Source organism: Fragaria vesca, linkage group LG6 (genome assembly GCF_000184155.1).
Source record: "Fragaria vesca subsp. vesca linkage group LG6, FraVesHawaii_1.0, whole genome shotgun sequence".
NCBI lineage: Eukaryota > Viridiplantae > Streptophyta > Magnoliopsida > Rosales > Rosaceae > Fragaria > Fragaria vesca.
The window spans coordinates 12,983,899-13,004,817 of NC_020496.1; the positions used below are offsets into that span (position 1 = coordinate 12,983,899).

A 20,919-nucleotide genomic window follows, 5' to 3' on the forward strand; every position below is an offset into this window, starting at 1 on the left:
GAGAGAGAGAGAGATCTGTCATTTTCTTGCTCGGAGGATTTTGATGTCTCCTATGAGGATATGAGAGCGACCCTGGTATATTGGAACAGAAGAATAAGGGTTGCTATACATGCCTTTGGGTCGTAAAAAGGTTCGTGAAGGTGGAAAAAGTTTGATTGTGTTTGAGAATCGAATGGTTACAATGTAAACTCAAGCTTACATGGCAAATTGACTAAGAGCCTTGTTCGGAAAAACCACCCTAAAAAGGGTTATATATAGGTCAAAACAAATTAAGATCAATTGAGCTCATTGGCGTTTTACACATTACATATTCCGGCCGTAAAATATCATAAAGTTAATTGATTGGACATGTGTAAAACTTAGGTGAAATTATATATACATAAATTAGGCGTAATAATATCGTAACTTTTATTTGTAACTTTTGTTTATTTGGTTAGAAACCGAGTGTATGCTTTACATTTGATGATCAAGAAGGAAAATCCAAATCTCAAACAGCGGGAATTCTTTGATGATCAAGTTGCATGGAACCAGTAAAAACTGAAAAGTTAAGAACTAGTTAACTTGAACACTTAAGTAATTGGTAAAAAGAACTAAGATATTTCAATTGACAATAGAAAAATGTAGAATCTTGGTTAGAGAGAAGAATTTATAAGACAGAAAATAATGTTTTTATAAGGCAATCATGGGAATCCTATGTAGAGAAATTGCCACGTAGCAAAGACGGCCATACAACACTGTCGTTTTGACTTGAGATCGGCACAGTCCACATATTTAGCGACGGGACAAACCCTCCGACCGTCTCTGACACGTGGACGGAGTCTCGCCACCGCATGCTCACACGTGCGAAAACGGACCGCGCGGTGTTGGCTTTGTTACGTGGAGGCTCCACAGTGCTCGGTTTAATGTGACGGTGCGTTTACGGAGGGCCATGCCCCTCTCTCTCTCTCTCTTCTTTTTGTCGTTTAGGAAAGGTTAGGATTAGTTTTGGGGGCCCACAGAAGATTATAGAAATTATTTTGTTGTCGAGATGATGAGTCAGATTGTCTTTAAGCTGGCTAGGACAAGATTCTGAAGGTCAATGACCCTAATTTGAAGGGCAGCCCCCACGTTTCGACCCGAGAAAGAGTTTTAGTATTATGTCCCAATTCCCAAACAAATACAAAGAGCAAATTTGATTATCCTATTTGGTGTGATTAGGAAAATGCAATTTGGAGTTTGTTTGGTAATGATCTGAATGTGTGCTTCATTGTCTCCTTTGCTCAGATAAACTTTGACTAGGGTTTGTTTTGTTGTATACTTTTTTTTTTTTTAAGTAAAAGTTGTTGTATACTTTTAGATGATGGTTGGTGATACGATTTTGAATTTAATGAATCGAATAAATATTGATTTTTGTAACAAAAGAATTTAAATTATAAGTAATGATCAATAATGAGTGGAACCGTGGAAGTAAGATAAACATGTGTCTGTTAGTTTCAATTAGTTGGTGGTTCATATTGATCAACGTTTTGTTACTTGTATGTTCTAGTTTTTGAATAGACATTTTTTATTGAAAATTTCGTTCTTTATTCAATTAAATTAAAACGTAAGTAATGTGTCTTTGAGAAATACAACAAAAATGAAGCTCGGATAAGTGTTACTCCAAGAATCTAAGGCATAGTTGGTAAAGAAATGCACAGCTTACTTGATCTAATATTGATTCGTACTAAAAATGATAGTGTCTCAAATTTATCCACGTTTGTTGCTAAGTTATAGGTTGTAATAGATATACTTCATGCAAATATTTGTGCATGAAACCACTCCTATATAGGGGATATATTGTTTTGTACTGTGTCACTTCACCAATGTTCCAAAACTTATTATTGTTTCTTATAGTTATTTCTTTTAGAAACAGTTTCCATGAGTGAAATTGTGTACAACCCAACGTTTGGTAGTTTCACAACTTTCAAGTACTACTTGGCTGGTTCTAATGAGAGAAATGGTAATTGGATTAAGATCCAAACAAACGTAGATACAAAGGATGTTTATCTATACTAGATTATCTGGCTGTCATTATTGTTGTTTCAACAAAATCAGGGTAATACCTCGACCTTTTCTCTAACGGATACATATTGGGACAAATTTTCTTGAAAAAGATGAACAGGAGCAAACATATACGTAAAAAAGATCATACAAATTACAAATAGTGTTTAGTTACAAACCAGTCATATTGGCACCATTAGTGATCAATATTCAATAACATCGAAGGTGACTTTGTACGCGAGCCATAACAACTGTCCAACGGCTCCCTTCAATAAACAAATTTACAAATTACAACATGGACTTTGTTTACACAATAGGATTATCACTGAGCCACTACCTCACCAACCAAAAGTGTAATAATAAAACCTTTTCAAAAAAAAAAAATGTAATAATAAAACAAAGTAAATAAATTTGAACACTTGTAAAACAAACTTTTGAGAGGAATTCACCCATTAAGTGTAAAATATAAAATTCTACATTATGTTAATGTATGACTTCTAAAGAACACACAATAGAAAACTACAACGATCATTTTAAAGTAGAATATGCTACAACGTGTTGATATAAAAATTAGACCGTTAATTAATGTATAATGTGCATACAATGATCCTAAAGTAGTAAAATCTTAAATAAGTCCTTAATATTAAGGGAAAATGCCTATTTAGTACTAATTGTAACCATTCATTCCTCATTCTAATGACAATCTTTTATGTAAGCCAATTTGAATGAAAGTAAACTTTTTTTGTGCCAAAATAACCAAATATTTATTAAAGTCTTAATAAACTATATTATTTTAAGACTATTTTGCCTCCTCTTCAACATGAAAAGATTTGGCCGGAACCTCGGACTCCGGTCACATGCCGCCGGACTCCGGTCACTGGAATTTCCCATGTAACCAGTTACTAACCCTCAATAACCAGTTAGTGACCTTTAATAACCAGTTACTAACCGCCAATAACCAGTTACTAACCGCCAATAACCAGTTACTGACACCCAGTAATCACCCAATAATCACTTACTAACCCTCAATAATCAGGTTACAAACCTCAAATAATAACTCAGTTATCAATCCTCAAGAATCACTTTCAAATGTAAGGATAAAAAAATAAAATAAAATAAAATAAAATAAAATAAAATAAAAAATAAAAACTAACTGACTTGAACTGGGCACCTATATTTCTTCTCTGGGCACCCACCTTCCCTGACCTCCTCCACCGACCTTGGCACACGCTAGCAAGCAGCGCCCTTCCCCAGCCACTATCCAGCCCGGATCGAACTCCAGCCGAGCCGGAAGATGAGCTAGGTAGTAGAGGCAAACGGCGCTGCCGGATTCCTCCGCCGAAGAGAACGAGTCGCAGCAGAGGACGTTGGGTGCTTTCGTCGTTGGAATCGGGTTTTGCGCTCGATGTGGATCACCCACTTGCGGCGGTACACCTGGACGACCTTGCCCTCGCGGCCCTTGTAGGTCCCACGGACCACCTGGACCTTGTCGTCCTTGCGCACGGGCATGAACCGGACGCTGTACTTGGTGCGGAGGTCGGAGGAGAGCGATGCGCTCATCAGGATGAGGCGGACAGACGTCCCTCCACGGAAGAGGTCGTCGGAGATGGTGGAGGCGAGGATGAGGTCGTCGGGGCAAATGATATGTGTGTGTGTGTGTGAGAGAGAGAGAGAGAGAGAGAGAGAGAGAGAGAGAGAGAGAGAGAGAGAGAGAGAGAGAGAGAGAGAGAGAGAGAGAGAGAGAGAGATGAGATTTGTGTGGGTTTAATTCTATAGAGGGTAATAATGTCTTTGGCATAAGAATCATTAAAATGGGCTAACAGAAAATATTTACATTGATGTGGGCATTAAAATCTCTGTTTTTATGTATTTGGGCATTTTCCCTAATATTAGTTCTCAAATCGGTAATATGATCGAGTTTCTTTGAGTTAGTACATGACTACATGAGTTCTTAATGCAAGCTATAAAACAGGGGCGGAGCTAGAACTATATATTAAGGGGACCGAGTTAGAAAGTAAAAATTACATATTATTTTAAAATTAAATAATTGTATATACGAGTACAAAATTAAAAGATAATTAACTTTTGTATTTTGGACATCATACTAGGCTTAAAAAACTGATATGAAATTAGTACTTCATCAATACAAAGTATTTGTACATAATAGAATGACAAAAAAAAGAAATTATTCATTATGGAATTGATTACGAATAGAGTATATGGCAATAGATGATCAAGGGAGGATAAATAAATTGTATAAATTAAAACAAAAGATGTTTATGATTTATTATTGGAAAGAAACAGGGGCCAAACCTTATAATTTACAAAGCTTATACTTCAATTATATCAAAACCTCTTCATAATACATGACAATACACCATTTTTAAAAAATTACGAGGGGTGCCGTCTAAGTATAGCTCCGCCATTGCTGTAAAATGAGTTTTCTTGAGCTGATCGATAAAATGAGTCATAAAGCAGTAGTCTTACTCTTACCCATTAACAATATGAAACAAGTTTAGAAACTTTTTTTATGTGATCTGCTCTGTAATTGCCAAAATTTTGAAGTAAAATAGAGAGATTTGATGGATTAGCTAGCCTTTAATCTTGAAGGTGATGAAATTGGAAGTCTTGATTATAAAACACCCTATATGTTCCCTTCAAAATCAAACATATTCTCTAATAGGTTAGATTAGAGTTCAAATATCTAATATCTTGTTTGTACCTACCTTGCATCAATAATGGAATTTGCTTACGAGTGGTGAGAGACAGCGAGAAGACAATCCAGGACACTAGATTACTATAGGGTTCATATTAGGAAGGGAACCCCATGCATCTTCTTAGTTTAACATCCAGCTAACTGCTGGATTATATATATTAAACACGTTCTTAAACAGTTAAACGCTTGTTTAACATTGCTAAAGACCTAAAGTACGTGCTAAACCATGTGATTACTCAACTAATGTAGCTAATTAATTACTAGTTTACTACCGAGCAATCGGGGGCCTATCTCCTAAAGAAACTACACTGCAAGAAGCATATATCTATAGAAGCTGTCGTTTGTCTTAACCTCATATATTTAACTTTAACGATATGATTCAACTTCAATTCGAGCTGTGGAATTGACTGGATATATTATGCTCAATAATACTCTGAGAAAGTTTCTTCGCTTATAAATTAAACTATTAGTTAATTAACATATAACACACTGAGAACACTACTGCAAAAAATTTATATATATGCAAGGATTTTGTAGAAAGTATCTTCTGTAGAAAATGTGGTTGTTTAGGATTGTTTCACCACGGTTCATGTCATTATTTACATTCGGGAGAACGGATTCCATGCACCAAGGTATGCTTGCACCAGTAATGTGCAAGTCGATCATGACGATTGAGTTGTGAAAGAATGAAGACCGGAAACACCCAATTCCTTCATCTGGTCTATTTTTTCTTGATCTGGTCAGATTAAACGCTCATAATAAGAAAACTTATTATTCGACCTTGGTCCTCATCTCATGTGTTTGAAACACTTGGACTAGCTTTTTGAGTTTCTTATTTTGATAACAACGTTTGTATGTATGTATGATACTGTCACGTGGATGGTTGTATCAAATGAAATGCTAATATTATACATTAGTTGATCGTTTAGTTGCATCATGATACGTACAAGAATTTTCGTATATTCGGTTATTAATGCTTAGATTACATCGTCTTAAACAATATAACCCTTATAATGATAATTGAGATCTTAGTTAATTAGATATGCGATTTATTTTTTGGCTCATAAAATATTTCGAATAATTTACCAGCAATTAGTACTTCGATCAAGCTAGATCGACCACCAAACCTCTTATCTGAATCGAGTAGTACCTTTAATTTACATAAAAAAAAAAAATGTAGTTCTTGATGATTGCCAATCGTCTATAATGTACTATATACGTACATACCCTCCAATTATTAAGTTGGTAGCTAGCTAATCAGTAATTGTTCTTAAATAACTTTGATTAAGTAGTTAATCATTGATTTATACTCCAAAGCACTTCCTTAATTTGTTATGGATAAGATCTAATTAACTGGAAAGCACTGAGAGCTAAGGACCCTCTGACCCTCCCTTCCATCTGCTAAGCACTCGAGCAAAGCTTCGTTTTATCAAAATATTGTTGATGAGATAGACAACCACAGCTCGAGTCGAATCTCTTTAGAGCAAAAGCGATGAATGACAATCATTTTCCGGCCGCCGGCATGCTATTTCGGATAACCCCAATTATATCTTCTCCTTACTTTTGGCTCCATCAATATAATTTTCCTGCTCCCACTTATGCTAGTGGAATTATTAGATTACGAAAAACCAAATTAATTTAATAGTACCTTAAAGACAATAATTCAACTTACTGTAGCCAAAGATTCTTGTAAGTAAAAAAAAAAAAAAAAGATTATACAAAAGAGTTCAAATTTCATTTCGTTCAGAACTCTGACCTGCAAAAGCTTCTAGTTTCTTACACAAACCCTTATAATGGTATTCAACTTTTGATAGAGAAAGTTACACAGAAACCTACTCCCAGCTTTTTTCACAAGAACAAGTTCCTGGATTATATGAAATATCAAAGCAAATAGACTTTAGTTTATTGTCTCATATATTCGGTATTCCATGCACTATTTTATTTCGTTTGCCCTTTTCTTCTCTTGGGAAACAGACGAAGATCTTGCACGCCGATATATCTTTATTCCTATCAATCCAAAATTTAAGCACCCCTTAATTAGTTACGCCTAATTCTTCTATTAAAGGGGTCTATGAACACTTAATTCAAGCAGAGTTTGTTTATGATTGTCATTAGTTGTCAATGAGAAACATATAGGTAGGTTTGGATGTTACTTCTTTTATGAAGTTTAGTGCCTTACTGATTGTGGTTATTTATTCATCTCATCATATTGAAGTCGACACTAATCAATCAATTAACATACTGTTATCAATCATTTGTAATGAGTGATGCGTGTCTCGCGTAAATACCACTAATAAAATGCTCATATGGCTTAATTCTATGTTTAATAATATCACTTTTAAGTATTGAGAAATTTAGAATTAGTAGTAATTTGATGAAATTGACTCACTCATAGAAAAATTAAGCAGGGTAAAATCAATGGTCAAGCGGCCGCTTGAGCCAAGACTATCTCTTATATTTTAATCAATCATTTCTACAAGAGGATAGGGTAAAAGTAAAACGGTTGATGTACGAAGTGAAAAGTTCATTCAAAGAAACATTCTCAAGGTTCAGTTCCAATTTCAGCCAAATTTGTAAAGCCCCAAAAACAAAAAACAGTTACAAAAAATAATCAAACTTGGTCTCACGCCTCACACTCTTCTCGAAAATACATGACTGTTGTGCTGCAGTAGCAGATTAGCCAAAACCATGAAAGACAATGAAGACTAAAAATAAAATAAAAAAATATGAAAAAAATTTCAAAAATTTAAATTAAAGTTGTGAAATGGACTAGACAAAGGTAGATGGAGTAAAAAGTATACGAAGAGCCTGCTCAATCAGAACGCTCCATCCCACCATATCCACAATGGTGTAATAGCAATTTTAACTTTACTGCAGCAGGTTAAAAAAGACAAAAGACGTATAAAGTCATCGAGATCAACGGCTGCACGCTCCTAATCTCGTCTTTTGTCATCTTTTGATCGTCCATACGTATGGTAAATACCCTACTTGTCATTGACCAAGTAGACAAAAGGGTGAGTTACCAACAAGTAATTGCACTCGTAATATCATTGTTCATGATATGAGAAGATTTTGGTGTATCATTATCACTGTTGTTCTTGTACCTGGTTGGATATAAAAGGTCATCCTTCTCATAAAATGATTAGGGTTTCGAAATCGATCCATCAAACAATTTGTGTTCAAGCTTCACATTGTGTCATAAGTTACGCATAAAAATCGAGTAATGTGAACACGAAACATAATTTATGTTATTTTTTCGACCAACAGAATAACATCCGAGTCTTGTAGCTATTCAACGTTTATCATATTTGCATAACATATGTTTACTTTGTCAACATATTTCATAATTTTGAACTTTTGTATTTTCATTGAAATCATATTTGAGTGTAAGACATTGTTCGTGTTGTTTAAGACGATATAAATAAGAAAAGCGAGAATTGATTAGAAAGAAAACCGAGTGTAAGACAATATAAAACATTGTTCAATAGACTTATAGGACTCGAGTCAAAAATGGGTATCCTCGTGCGTTAAATTTACCCTGAGTCAGTCAGCAACAACTTCCTCCATGATTAATGCGATTAATGGATGCATTATGAGTCGGTTAAATGACACATAATCAAGAAGACTGAGTTTTATTTAAGGTAGTTGGTTAGTCATTTCATCAAGCATGCTATAATTTGAAACCTCCTAGCAATATTGGGGTGGGTAAACAAATATCATATTGGGACCATGTCTAGTGTCTACTGTGTGTTTTCTGTGAATTTGTATGTGCCCCCAGCTGTAAAGCAAAGCAAGCAAGGCTGGGATTGCATTCATGGCATTAGTACCAACACAACCTCCTGCTCCATCTGCCAAAACAGAACACCTGTAAACTCTGTAACAATTGGCCGGGAGGGAGGAGCTGAGTGCCTTTCTATTTTCTACTTAATATCTTGTCAAAAACAGAACCCCCATTTTTACCCAAGTTTCCCTTGATTGCATAGATGTACTGCTATAATGAGGCATAGAAGATACCAGTTCAATTTGAGTGCAAATAGGGTTCTTGCAGGTTTATCATGAACTAGGGTTCCAGGATTGTAACGAGTTAGTGAAAGGATGTAAATTTTGGTCAGTGTCTATTTTTGTTATCCTTGACTAACCTGTTGACTCGTCCTGTCATTCAGATCCAGCTAGCTATGCAAATGATGAAGCTGGAATTTAAGATGCTATCTAGATCACTTGAAGAATTTGGTATTTATGTGATGAATGTCACTTCAATCACGAGGTTACGGCCGTGCAGTTGATTCCGTTACTGTTTCAGTCAAATCTCTCAAATTTGTATCTATACCTCTCAAATCGTATTTCTTCTTCTTTTTCTCGTTACCTTATACACAGTGAAAAAATAACATAGACATCTATGGGAGAGATTACTGAATTTTATACAAAATTTTGAGTTTTGTCTCATTTATGCTAATTTTCAATACAAACCAACTAAAATTATCAAAATTTTAGGCAATTTCTTTTTACTTCTCTTGGATCCAATTGTTTTTTTGGAAGCAAAACTATACTGTATAAATTACACAGTATGCAAAAAAGGCCCAAAAGGAAAAAGAACAGAAAAGGGGAAATATCAAATATAGCAGAAACTATTTGACTCAAAGTTTACAGTCTGATGAAGGACCTGTTATCCCCAATAAAAAAACCTAGGTTACAACCAAAGCAACCCAACACCATTAATCTGCGGATCTCGGGAAAGAAATGAGATGGAAACCTCCAAACTCATCCAGCCAGGCAGCTCATGAATCCTGTGTGTCTCTCTCTAGTCTCTCCCCCCTACGTACCTCTTAACTTGTAACCTCAAGAAAAATACCGTAATATATTCATACTCTTTTGGACACAGACTGTATACGATTTGTATTTTGGATTCTAGACAAAACCCTGTTACCTCTACTCTCTACCCTATTATATATACACACTTTCTTTGATGCATTCTGCATAGGAGGAAGAATCAAAACCTCTCCTACCCCAAACCAGATCCTTCTCTCTCATTTGGAACCCCCCATGTTTTTTTAACCGTATATTGTGCTTCATTTTTTTTATTATCAACTAGTTTATTATCACCTTCTTCATCTTGTCCTCGATTTTCTAACCCTTTCAGATTTGAATCATGAAGTCTCCTCATTCCTTCCTCTCCTCTCCCTATCTGCTATATTAGTGACCACTTTCCCAGCATTCAAACCTCCCCTTTTTGAAGCCACCCCCGTTTTTGGTTGAAACCTCTTCAACTCTTTCATGGTGCTGAAACTCACACCCTCTTAGAAACTTTCATCCAACATTTGTTTGTGTATAATCTTCCAGTGTAGAAAGAACCCGTATTTCGATATGGCTCAGTTACAGGAGCTACTGAAAGAAGATCAGGAGCCGTTTCTTCTCAAGAGCTACATTGCTGACAAACGTGGCCAGCTGAAAAGACCTTCCCCCAGAACCCAGTTGCAGGTCAAGAAACGAAGACCCATCTCCGAAGTTTCCAACTTCCCCAGAAACCTATGCAAAAATGCTTGCTTCTTCTCCCTCCAAGACTCGCCGGACCTCCGCAAGTCGCCGCTGTTCGAGTTCTCCTCGCCGGCGGCCAAGTCCCCATGCAAGAGTCCCAACGCCATTTTTCTTCACATCCCAACCAGAACCGCAGCTCTTCTCGTCGAAGCTGCCATGAGGATCCAGAAACAGTCGACAAGTTCCAAACCCAAAACCCAGAACCACAGCAAGAACCATGGCTTTGGGCTAATCGGGTCGTTCTTGAAGAGACTTAAAACCCGAACCCAAAAGCGCGAAATCGAAGGGCGTGGAAAGATTTCATCTGAAGACAGTCAGCTAAAAACGGAGGAAGACAGGTTTGGTTCTGGTCTGAGTTTGGAACACCAACAACAAAGTGCTTGTGAAATAAGCACTAGCTGTGAGATATGCTTTGCTTCTTCTAATGTAAACAGTAGGCCCAGTAGTGAAGTTTGGTCCTTGGACATGGACACTTCAACTAGTAGTCAGTCGGATTGCTCGGAAGCCATTTTGGGTACAACAGATTGCGCTTGCTGCGAGGCCAAGGTCTTTTGTGAGAGCCCTTTTCGTTTTGTGCTCGAAACATCACCCTCGCCATCCGGTAGCCGCACGCCGGAGTTCTCATCGCCGGCGACGTCCCCTGTTCGCCACAAACTAGAGGTTTGTTCTTTTCCTTAATGCCATACCATTTTTTTAATACCAATTAGTTGCATATATCAAATTGTCGGCAACAAGATCGCTTTCCATACATTAAGGTTGGAAAATTTTGGCGCATTGGAGGCCATATTTGTCAATTTGAAGCCTGAAACACCATGCTAGACTTCTTTGTATTTATGTATGTGCCAATTGATAAGCTTGGCTTTGTTCAGAAAAAAAAATTGTTGAGTTTGGCATTTGTGATCACTGGTAAAAGTCTCTGCATTACAAATCTTTTTGCTATCAGAGATTGTCTATAGCAAATAATCTTCCATAACAAAAGACAAATGGGGTTTTGTTTGTTTGTGTTGGAACCGACATCCCCAAATTATATACTTTTTATGTGTAGTTATTCGGTCTTATTCTCTGAAAACTAGAGGAAAAGTCGAGCACACAAGCCATTATGGATCTGGGATTAATCCAAAGTTGTTCCTTAAGCTCAATTATGTGAGAGAATTATGTAATGTTCTAATATATGATTTGAACTTTTAATAGGAGAAGGAAGGGTTAAAGAATTTTCAAGTTGAAGAAGAGGAAGATAAGGAACAATGCAGTCCTGTATCAGTATTGGACCCTCCATTCGAAGATGATGACGAGGAGCATGACGAGGAAGTCGAAGAACATGGTTTTGATATGGAATGCAGCTATGCCATAATGCAGAGTATGTTATACTTCTTTGTTGTGTACTGAATTTTATTCAATTCTGTACCTTTCTTTGTTTGGTCTCTGGTCGTTTTCCATGAGCATGCTCTTACTATAACTCAATGAACCAAACAACCATTTGAAGCCATATAATTGTTCTGATTTTGACTCATGCGTGTTATCTTTGTGGGTTCCATAGAAAGATCGGTAATTTGAATGCTCTAATATTTCTGTTCTCGTTTATGTTATGAAATATTTGTTGTCACTGACCTAATATTTTGATGTAAGAGATCGACATATCTATATGATTCAGTCCTTGCTGCATATGTGACCCACATTCTTATCTGCAGATGTAGTAGTGCATGTGTTGGTTTGGTCGAGTTCATCAGCTCATAAAGTCTTCATTTCAGTTTGGTGGTCTTGTTTGAATATTTTTGGTAGTTGATGATTTTCAGTGTGATCCTTTCTGATGGGGCCTAAACTTATAGGCTTATTGATTGCCTTATGAGTGAATGGTGGAACCCATTGCCATTTGTTCATAAGCGGTAGCAGTTTGTTGTGCACTGAAATCCAACAGATGATGTCGATTTTGAACAACTATCCAATAGGAGCTAGCAAAACATGAACAAATTAATTTTGTATAAGTTTGCCACTGCAGTATGAACTATTAGTTGTTATAATTGGTAACTGAAATAATTATCTATTTTAATTCAGTGAACTGTGAAACAAGTAACTAACTAGATCGTACTTAAATTGAATTTTCAGGGACAAAGAAGCAGTTAATGCAGAAGCTCCGGAGATTTGAGAAATTGGCAGAGTTAGATCCAGTTGAACTCGAAAAAAGAATGTTAGAAGAATATGATGACGAAGATGAAGAATATAACAGCATTGGTGATGTAGGAGCCGAATCAGAAGAATGTGATGACGATGACGATGAGTCGAAAACATCAGAGAGCAGCAGGGAAGAAAATCTTGATGGGTTTATCAGAGAAGTACTTAGCAAATCAAGCTTTCCTAGTTTGAAGAGAATACCGGAAGACGTGAAGAGGTTGGTGTCAGATCTCATTGTTGAGGAACACAGAGAAGAGGATGATGGTTTCAGCAATAGGGAAGAGGTGATGAGAAGGGTCTGCAAGAGGTTTAATTCCTGGAACGAGGTGGAGTCAAACACCATAGATATGATGGTGGAACAAGATTTCAGAAAGGAACTCAGTGGGTGGAAACAAAATCAAGGTCAGGTGGGAGAGACTGCAGTAGAGATTGAGCTTGCTGTCTTCAGTCTTCTAGTTGAGGAATTGGCAATGGAACTGGTTTGTTTAACTTGAAACTAATCAACTAGAATAAGCTTTGATGTTAGGGATCATTCCAAAGAGTTTTGAGGGTAATTTTTGTTTATCATTTTTTGGTCGTTTCCGAAACCAAAATATGATCACTTGGAGTATAGTCTGACATTCCCCTGGGAAGCAGGAATAGGCTACAAAAGGTAACATGGTATGGTATTATGTATATGAATCATGTATGTAGTGGGGGACTGGTGTATGTACGTATCCTTTGCTTATTTAGATATGATATGTACAATTTTCAGCCCTTCGAATATGTCATGATGTATACAGTTTTGGTTTCAATACATTAAGAGATCTAGAAGATTATGTAAGAGGGAGAGATAGAGATAGGAGCAGGTAGGGTGTGTCTTACAGATGATGAAGAAGCATAAAACTTTGGGACACACACTTTGACAGTTGAGTGAGCAAAAGCTTGGAGGATCCAATAAGGGGGAAACATACTCTTTACCAACCCTTAGATTCTGTGGCAAGTATGATGGACAAGGAATAAAGTACAAGAACAATTTTTCACAAAAAGAAGTTGGTGGCTTCTTGATTGTTCTATTGCTAATCATATATGCCCTCTGGTTACTTTGCTATAACAATGTTATCAAGAGGGACATTATTGAGCAAAGAAAGACATGAGTAGTTAGGGTCTTGTACTTACTACTAGAGACGGGACTTTCTACCAAACACAATTATTAAGCACATGCATCCTAATCAAATTAAATTAGTGATATCGATACTAGTTTTACCATGCATCTTATGGTAGTCTCTTCCATTTTATGCGAGTACAACTTATAGTGGGTTGTTGCACTGGTCCCTAATCTTACCAACATGCTAGAGCTTTGGATCTTCTAAAGGAGAGCAACACCCTTGGGCTTGTTACCCAGGATCTTGTTCAGAAATACTGTAATGTAATGAAAAGAACATATATAGGAGTTTGTCGCTAGGTATTTGACCGAATAGGATCGTCCAGTTCATATAGAATCTATCACTAAAATACCCCTAGAGAGGGATAGGGCTAAATCGCCTAAACAAAGCGAATCGGGTTTCCCACTATTAGCCTCACATGAGGTTTGTGAATAAGTGATTGTCTGATAATAATGAGCAAGGAATATCTATCTTTCTGCTAAACAAGATGTATTGAACTCATAATTCATTAAATACTTTTTATGAATGTTGTTAAGTATCGTAAGTAAATTGATCCCAGTTGTTCAATCATATGGAAGCAACATATGTTACAACTAATTATAAATTTGTAATAGCATCACAAATCCACAAGCTGAAGAAGTTTAGGTGCTATGAATTCTTGGGAATATGGATCCGTAGCTCCGTGCTCCATGGTTGAGTTCTTGACGCTTCTCGAGTTAGATCTCAGCTGAAGAGGTACACCGGTCATTCGATTTTTGACCTGTATATGGAAGTTGTAGATTGATGAAGAGCTGCTCGATTCTTTTGAACCTCTAGTAGTAGTTTGTACTTTCAGGGTAATTGAGAAAGAAGAGGATATTGATAATTTGATGTCCAGGGTAAAGGTAAATGACTAAGCTAATGCCGATATGCAATGAGAGGAGAGGAGAGATTTGCCACCACCCCATTTTCTTTGCATCTCTTTCTCAATATCCATGTTCTAATAGGGCTCCTGGACATAAGTCACATAACTGGAGGCCCATCATTGTTTTCCTTTAGCACGAGTGACAAGACAGTGTTCACTTTGGAGTTTGGAGCATGCCCAAATAGTGCTTACACGCGGATCACACACGGGACAACTTTTTAACAAGAATTATATGTTTTCTCTGTTTTTTTTTTTTGTTGAGAAGAAGAATTTTATGTTTTCCGCGAAACTTCAATCTGCAATATGAAAATCAGACAAAAATTAGTTTTCGCATTGCGTTCGATTTGTGTTTTCATTTTTGAGATTTTTCTGATCCATGCCATAGAAAGCAACAATTGGGACCTCCTTGCCTTACAAAAAAAAAAATACTCCACAAATATTTAAATCTATTGTCAATTGAAAATGAAAGCTCACTGCTCACATGGTCAACAAAGCAAACATGTTTTAGATTTTGAGCAATTATAGCTTGCGTGGTTGTATTTGTATTCTTTTTTTTTTTTGAGTTTGAGAGCCCAATTGACAAAAAACACGTGTCATTATTAAATTAGACAGTTTAAGCACATGACTATGAGTCTATGATTCTGGTCACACACGAAGCACCAGCATAATGTGCTTTCTTATATATTGGTCCCAAACCAAATTTGTACCACCCCACTGCCATCTTCATTGTCTTTTGATTTTTGTTAACAAAGACCCGGACCTAGCTTCATCGTTTCGTATTGAAATTTAGACATTTTCTAGGGCATTTTAAATCCTATCAAAATCAGAATGAGACAGTATAAATTATTAAAGGCTCTTTTTTGGAATTGGAATTATAAAAGGTTCTTATTGTGCCTTTACCTAAATATATTGTGGTTTTGATGTAACAACCGTGGCTACTAATCTATGACTTGTCCAACAGAGAGCCTCGTTTGTCCCTCAAAAATATCCAATCAATTAGAAAAAAAAAAAAATTAATAACCACGTGGTTTTTATTCTTTATTTATTTTCTGGATTTCCCACCTCTTCCACGTTTAAACATTTTTGTTTTTCAAACATTCTGAATCCTCCAACAAACATCGTTTTAAACGGAGAGAAAATATCATGTGTACGTACCTTTCCATGCTTATAAATCCCCATGCTCTCCGATGCTTCGGCTGCTTCTCTTATGGCTTACAGAGAGGAACCAGCAGCAGCAGCAGCACTATCTTCTCCAGCTTCGGTGTTGATGAACATGGGGCAAACCCTAACCCACATTCAGAGTGGAGTGATCAAGAAGAGGAAAGCCGGGAGGAAGAAGTTCACCGAGACTCGCCACCCGGTGTACAGAGGCGTCAGGCAGAGGAGCGGCAAGTGGGTTTGCGAAATGAGGCAACCGGATCTCAAGAAGTCTCGGGTTTGGCTCGGGACCTTTACTTGTCCTGAAATGGCTGCTAGGGCTTATGATGTAGCAGCTCTTTCTCTGAGAGGTGAATCTGCTGAGCTAAACTTTCCAGAGGAAGCTAAGGCTTCTCCTTCTTCGACTTCGAGTATGTCATTGCTGGAGTTGACGAGTATGGTGAACTTGGAGAACGTAGAAGTAGAGTCGAGGTCCTCAAGGATAGGGTATGTGGATGAGGAGGAGTTGTTTAACATGCCGGAGTTACTTGACAGTTTGGCTGAGGGTTTGATTCTCACTCCCCCAGCCATGCAAAAAGGTTTTAACTGGGATGATTATGATTTGGAGAATGCCGTAGAGTTTTCTCTGTGGAGTGATGATTAACTTCCTGACCGGGATTGTTGATCAAGGAAAAGGGTACGTATTGTACGTTGTTGCCACCAATGTACGTAACATATATATACCGAAACTTCTAGCTTGATTGTTCATTTAGAATTACATAGAGTTAGAAATGTCTGTAGAATTAAGCTTCAGGATTCCGTGATCATCTACCAGATTATTTTTGAAGGAGAGTATGTGGATCAGAAAAGAAGAAGCGGATCCGAGACGTCCTGTAAACCGGACGGAAGTTTACGGCAGGGAAACCACCCCCTTGATGTTTTTGATGGCAGTAAGATTGATCGACGAAAGGAAGAGAAAACTTTGCGGAGATCGACGCTTACCGATTTTGGTTGGGTTAGCAATCTTATATGTCCTACTATTGTTCTAGCTTTTTTTGGTTTCTATTTTGGGTCCAAAGAAGTTTAGTATTTGTGCGTGATACAAATGTTTTTTTGTTGCTCTTTTTGGGCAGATTGATCTATATATGGTAGTCTTCGTAAGTTGCTGATTCAGCTTGAGCTAGCTTGGTGACTGTTTAAATAAAGTTCAGTTATCCTGAAATGGATTATTAATTAGTACCATCGTACATCAACTGGATTGTCAGTACTTGTTTCAAGTTCCACCGATATATTTCTCAACCATATATATTTGATAAAAACTACGCTAAGAAACACAAATGTATATATGAAGGAGGGGAAAAATATGAAGGGATATATCCCAGCTATGAATCATTATTCATTCGTTCATATGAGGTATAGACCCAAATTACTGCTAATCTACAAGGATCATTGGAAGTGCTTGCATTGTTTCTGAGTAATTAACCTAAGATGTATGTAATGCTTGTGGAGTATATAAAAATTAGTCCTTTTTGATTTCATGTACTGCTAATGTTAATTATCATCATGTTATTTTCACTTGGCTAGCTATCGGTATGTGTATGCTTGGGTGAGTTGATTCAAATTGCGCCGAGCCCCCTTTCGAACATATGACCTTATGATCTGGAACCGGCTCTCTCAATACTTGGGACTCGGGAGGATAGTTGAAAGGTTTGTATGGAGGTTTGGGCTCTCAAATTAGCTCTCGAATGGTTTATTATAAAAGCCCATCACTAGTAATCCTCAGGGTTTGGGCCTTAAGGCTGTCATATTATGTTCTTTTTCACAAAATAAAAAAAGTATACTTAATTACATTATCATTATTCTCCTTGGTCCTACTCCTAGTCTTAGCTGTCGCTCAAACACCCCGACTCTCTGTTCCTTTCTTCCTCCCTCCATCACCCATTCAATCCATCAGAAACTTCAATCACCTTCTTTTCATGGATACCAATCCAATTCAAGAAGAGCACAACCATGTTACCCCCATCTCCGAAATGAACAACGATCTTTTAGCTTCCATGTACAAGAAGATCGCAGAGCCTCCGAGACTTCTTAGCAATGCCGCTGGTAAAGCCTCCTGCTGCATCTTCCGAGTCCCGCAGAGCCTCCTCGAGATAAACGGCAAGTCGTACCAACCCCACATCGTCTCCATCGGCCCTTACCACCGCGGCGAGCCCCACCTCAGAATGATCGAGGAGCACAAGTGGCGCTACCTGGGTTCTCTGCTTTCAAGAACAGAGCCTAAAGGGTTGGCTCTCCAGCACTACTTGAAGTCCATAGAGCCAATGGAAGCTAGAGCCAGAGAGTGTTACTCTGAGACAATCCACCTTAGCTCTGATGAGTTCGTCGAGATGATGGTCCTTGATGGTTGCTTCTTGATCGAGTTGTTTCGAAAAAATGGCCGAGTGGTTCGGTTTGAGCGTGATGATCCACTCGTCAATATGTTCTGGGTAATTCCGTTTATGGTTAGAGATTTTCTTCGTCTTGAAAACCAAATCCCCTACTTTGTTCTTGAGCACTTGTATGATCTGATTACGAAAGCCGAAGATCGTAAAGATTCTGTGAAATCCTTGTCCTTGCTTGCTTTGGGATTCTTCAACAACCATATGCTGAGGCCTGACCCTGTCATAGAGAAGCTTCATAGTCTTACAGGCATGCCTTGCAATTTCTACTTTTGATGCTCATAAGTATTTTTGGTTTAGTACATTTTAGTACTTGCTGCTGTTTGTTCGATATGTCTGTATTTTCTAACCCTGAAATGCCTCTAGGTAAGCATTTGCTTGACTTGTTGCGGTTAAGTGTGATACCAGCGGGTTATGCAGAGCCACAAAGAAGCAGTACACCAACACACATAATACATTGTGTGTCTAAGCTTCGTCACGCTGGAATCAAGCTCAATGCTAAGGAATTCGAAAGCTTCTTGATGGTCAAATTTAAGCGTGGAGTGATCGAGATGCCTACCATCACAATCGACGATTTCATGAGCGCCTTCTTGTTGAACTGCGTCGCCTACGAGCAGTGCCACAAGTCGTGCTCCAAGCACATCACCACTTATGCCACATTGCTCGATTGCCTCGTGAACAGTTACAAGGATGTCGAGTACTTGTGTGACAGAAACATAATGGAGAATTGCTATGGGAACGATGGGGAAATTGCTCATTTCATCAACAATATGGGGAAGGATGTAGCTTTTGATTATGATAGGTGTTATCTATCGAAATTGTTCAATGATGTTCATGACTATTACCGGAATAGTTGGCATGTTACGTGGGCTAGTTTCAAGTACACCTACTTTGACACACCGTGGTCGTTTGTTTCGGCCTTAGCTGCTTTGATTTTGCTCATACTCACCGTGCTGCAGACCTTGTACTCCGTTCTATCTTTTTATAATTCTTGAGATATAATATGTTTTTGGCGGCCACACAAATAGTGACATGTATTCACGACTTACACTCAATAGAACATACATTGTTTACTTGCTTGCTAGGCCTCTGTTTTGTCTTTGACACGTCTCTTCTCTTGCTTTTCCTGCCGACTATTAGGCATCCAAACCATGTATCAATTAGTATGTACCATTATCCGTTCGGGATTAGCCTATGTGGTGAGGGAGAACGGATCCAGTTTTGTGCTACGCTAAACAAGTAAACAATAATAACATGCGTCTTATGTGTCATCTACCTCTTCTGATGTAGAAGAAAATGGAACTGATTTCTTTAGGTTGTTTTCTCAAAGCTCTAATTAGGCATGCATGTTCTACAAGCTAAGAAAAACAGACAAAATAAGAACCGAGAAGAAAGAAAATGAATTGAAACTTTGAATATCTAAGAACTATCTAATACTAAACCAAAGTTGTTGAAAGATATCTGAAATATGTGTGTTTTAGTCAAAATAAAAAGATATTCAATTAGATTACGATATTAGTATAGTATAGTAATATAAAGGATAAAATACTGTATAATCTTTATGGTTTAAATTCGACATTTGTTCAGTCCTTGTGGTTTTATTTTAATCTGAATAGTCATTAAAGTCACGATTTTTCATCCAAATGGTCATTCTATCAATTTTCTCAGTTAAATTGCTAATGTGGCCGTTAAAAATTACAATGTCTTTAACGACCACGTCAGTATTCTAACAGAAAAAATTGACAGAAATACCATTTGGATGAAAAATCGTGACTTTAAGAAGCATTCAAATTAAAATAAAACCAGAATGATTGAACATATGTCTACTTCAAACTACAAAGACTAAACAAATTTCAATTCTAATATAAATTGACGCGGCGGCTGGCCTTGTGCTTTGTCGTTCCAGCGGTGGCAAGTGATAGGAGCATAAAATGCGATGATTTTATAGTTTAACTTTTGCATTTAACTTAGCTATTTTCCTTTAAAAAGATCGTTTTAACTTTGTTATTTTCTTAGGTACTTCGTGGAGCAAGATAATGCAAATATGTGTTCAAGTGATGCAAGCAAGGCTTCCAATACGAAGTAGAGATGTCAAGGATGGAGTTTGATCATTCACATGGTCAAAAATATCAAGGAAAGGCGATGGAACCATTTCACCAAAACAGAAGCTACAAACACAAAAAGCTGAAAACTGGTTTCTGTTTATTTTCTCCGGTTTTCAAGGCCTATTTCCATGAGGTTCCGAGAATGGTTTCACCAAGATGACCACCCAGATTTGTAGAGGTGCGTTTGTAGATCAATTTAGAGTCAAGAATCATCCAAATCGGTGATGGCATCTAGGAGTTATGAAGCGTCGAAGTTGGACAGAAAATCAGCAGTTCCGGGAAAGCTGTGCAGCAGTCAAGTTTGAGGCAGTGTTTGGGCTGGATTTTGAGAAGCTTTCTTGGGGGTTTTTACACGATTTCAAAGAGTGATATCATTAATATAATTTTCCCAAAAGCCAAGCCCAGATTATATGTGGAAGACATTTAAAAGATAGCCCAAACATTGATCCTAGTCAAAGAAGGAAACGTAGTCTGAAAGGAAGCTTTGAAGACTTGGCGACTACTTAAGGCAGAACCCTAATACCAGAACGAGGCTAAGCCGTCATACTAGAGGAGAAGAAACACAGAAGAGAAGAGGGAGCCGTCAAGAACTCAAGGAGAAGAAGTAAAGTTTAGAGCCCATAAGAGATTGATCTCTCGACTCAGAAAATCAATCTTTTCCCATGCTTTTCATCTTTCGTATTTTCTTTTCTTCCCGAATCTTATGAAATTCTCTTATGTGTTTTCAAAGATGATGAGTAACTAATTTCCCTTA

At 37.5% G+C, this 20,919-nt stretch overlaps 3 protein-coding genes across 3 annotated transcripts; all 3 read left to right on the forward strand.

The window, feature by feature from the left end:
* Window positions 1-9,711: 9,711 nt before the first annotated feature.
* Window positions 9,712-13,467, forward strand: LOC101302764. Its single transcript, XM_004302971.1, has 3 exons — window positions 9,712-10,927; window positions 11,459-11,624; window positions 12,371-13,467. The coding sequence occupies exons 1-3, from the start codon at window positions 10,097-10,099 to the stop codon at window positions 12,928-12,930; spliced, it is 1,557 nt and encodes a 518-aa protein (XP_004303019.1). The 5' UTR covers window positions 9,712-10,096; the 3' UTR covers window positions 12,931-13,467.
* A 2,195-nt stretch (window positions 13,468-15,662) lies between these two features.
* On the forward strand, window positions 15,663-16,286 carry LOC101293219 (dehydration-responsive element-binding protein 1B-like). The gene has a single exon (XM_004305310.1). It carries the CDS (start codon window positions 15,663-15,665, stop codon window positions 16,284-16,286), a length of 624 nt encoding a protein of 207 aa, XP_004305358.1.
* A 1,276-nt stretch (window positions 16,287-17,562) lies between these two features.
* LOC101303046 (UPF0481 protein At3g47200-like) lies at window positions 17,563-19,068 on the forward strand. Its single transcript, XM_004302972.1, has 2 exons — window positions 17,563-18,310; window positions 18,427-19,068. Exons 1-2 carry the CDS (start codon window positions 17,599-17,601, stop codon window positions 19,053-19,055), a joined length of 1,341 nt encoding a protein of 446 aa, XP_004303020.1. The 5' UTR covers window positions 17,563-17,598; the 3' UTR covers window positions 19,056-19,068.
* The last annotated feature ends 1,851 nt before the right edge of the window (window positions 19,069-20,919 follow it).

Excerpts from the sequence above, each read along its gene's own strand:
- LOC101302764 (XM_004302971.1), top strand. The coding sequence starts at position 10,097 with ATGGCTCAGTTACAGGAGCTACTGAAAGAAGATCAGGAGCCGTTTCTT. Across the intron at positions 10,928-11,458 it reads CTGTTCGCCACAAACTAGAG|GAGAAGGAAGGGTTAAAGAA; the intron begins GTTTGTTCTTTT and ends AACTTTTAATAG. Across the intron at positions 11,625-12,370 it reads CAGCTATGCCATAATGCAGA|GGACAAAGAAGCAGTTAATG; the intron begins GTATGTTATACT and ends TTGAATTTTCAG.
- LOC101293219 (XM_004305310.1), top strand. The coding sequence starts at position 15,663 with ATGCTCTCCGATGCTTCGGCTGCTTCTCTTATGGCTTACAGAGAGGAA.
- LOC101303046 (XM_004302972.1), top strand. The coding sequence starts at position 17,599 with ATGGATACCAATCCAATTCAAGAAGAGCACAACCATGTTACCCCCATC. Across the intron at positions 18,311-18,426 it reads GAAGCTTCATAGTCTTACAG|GTAAGCATTTGCTTGACTTG; the intron begins GCATGCCTTGCA and ends AAATGCCTCTAG.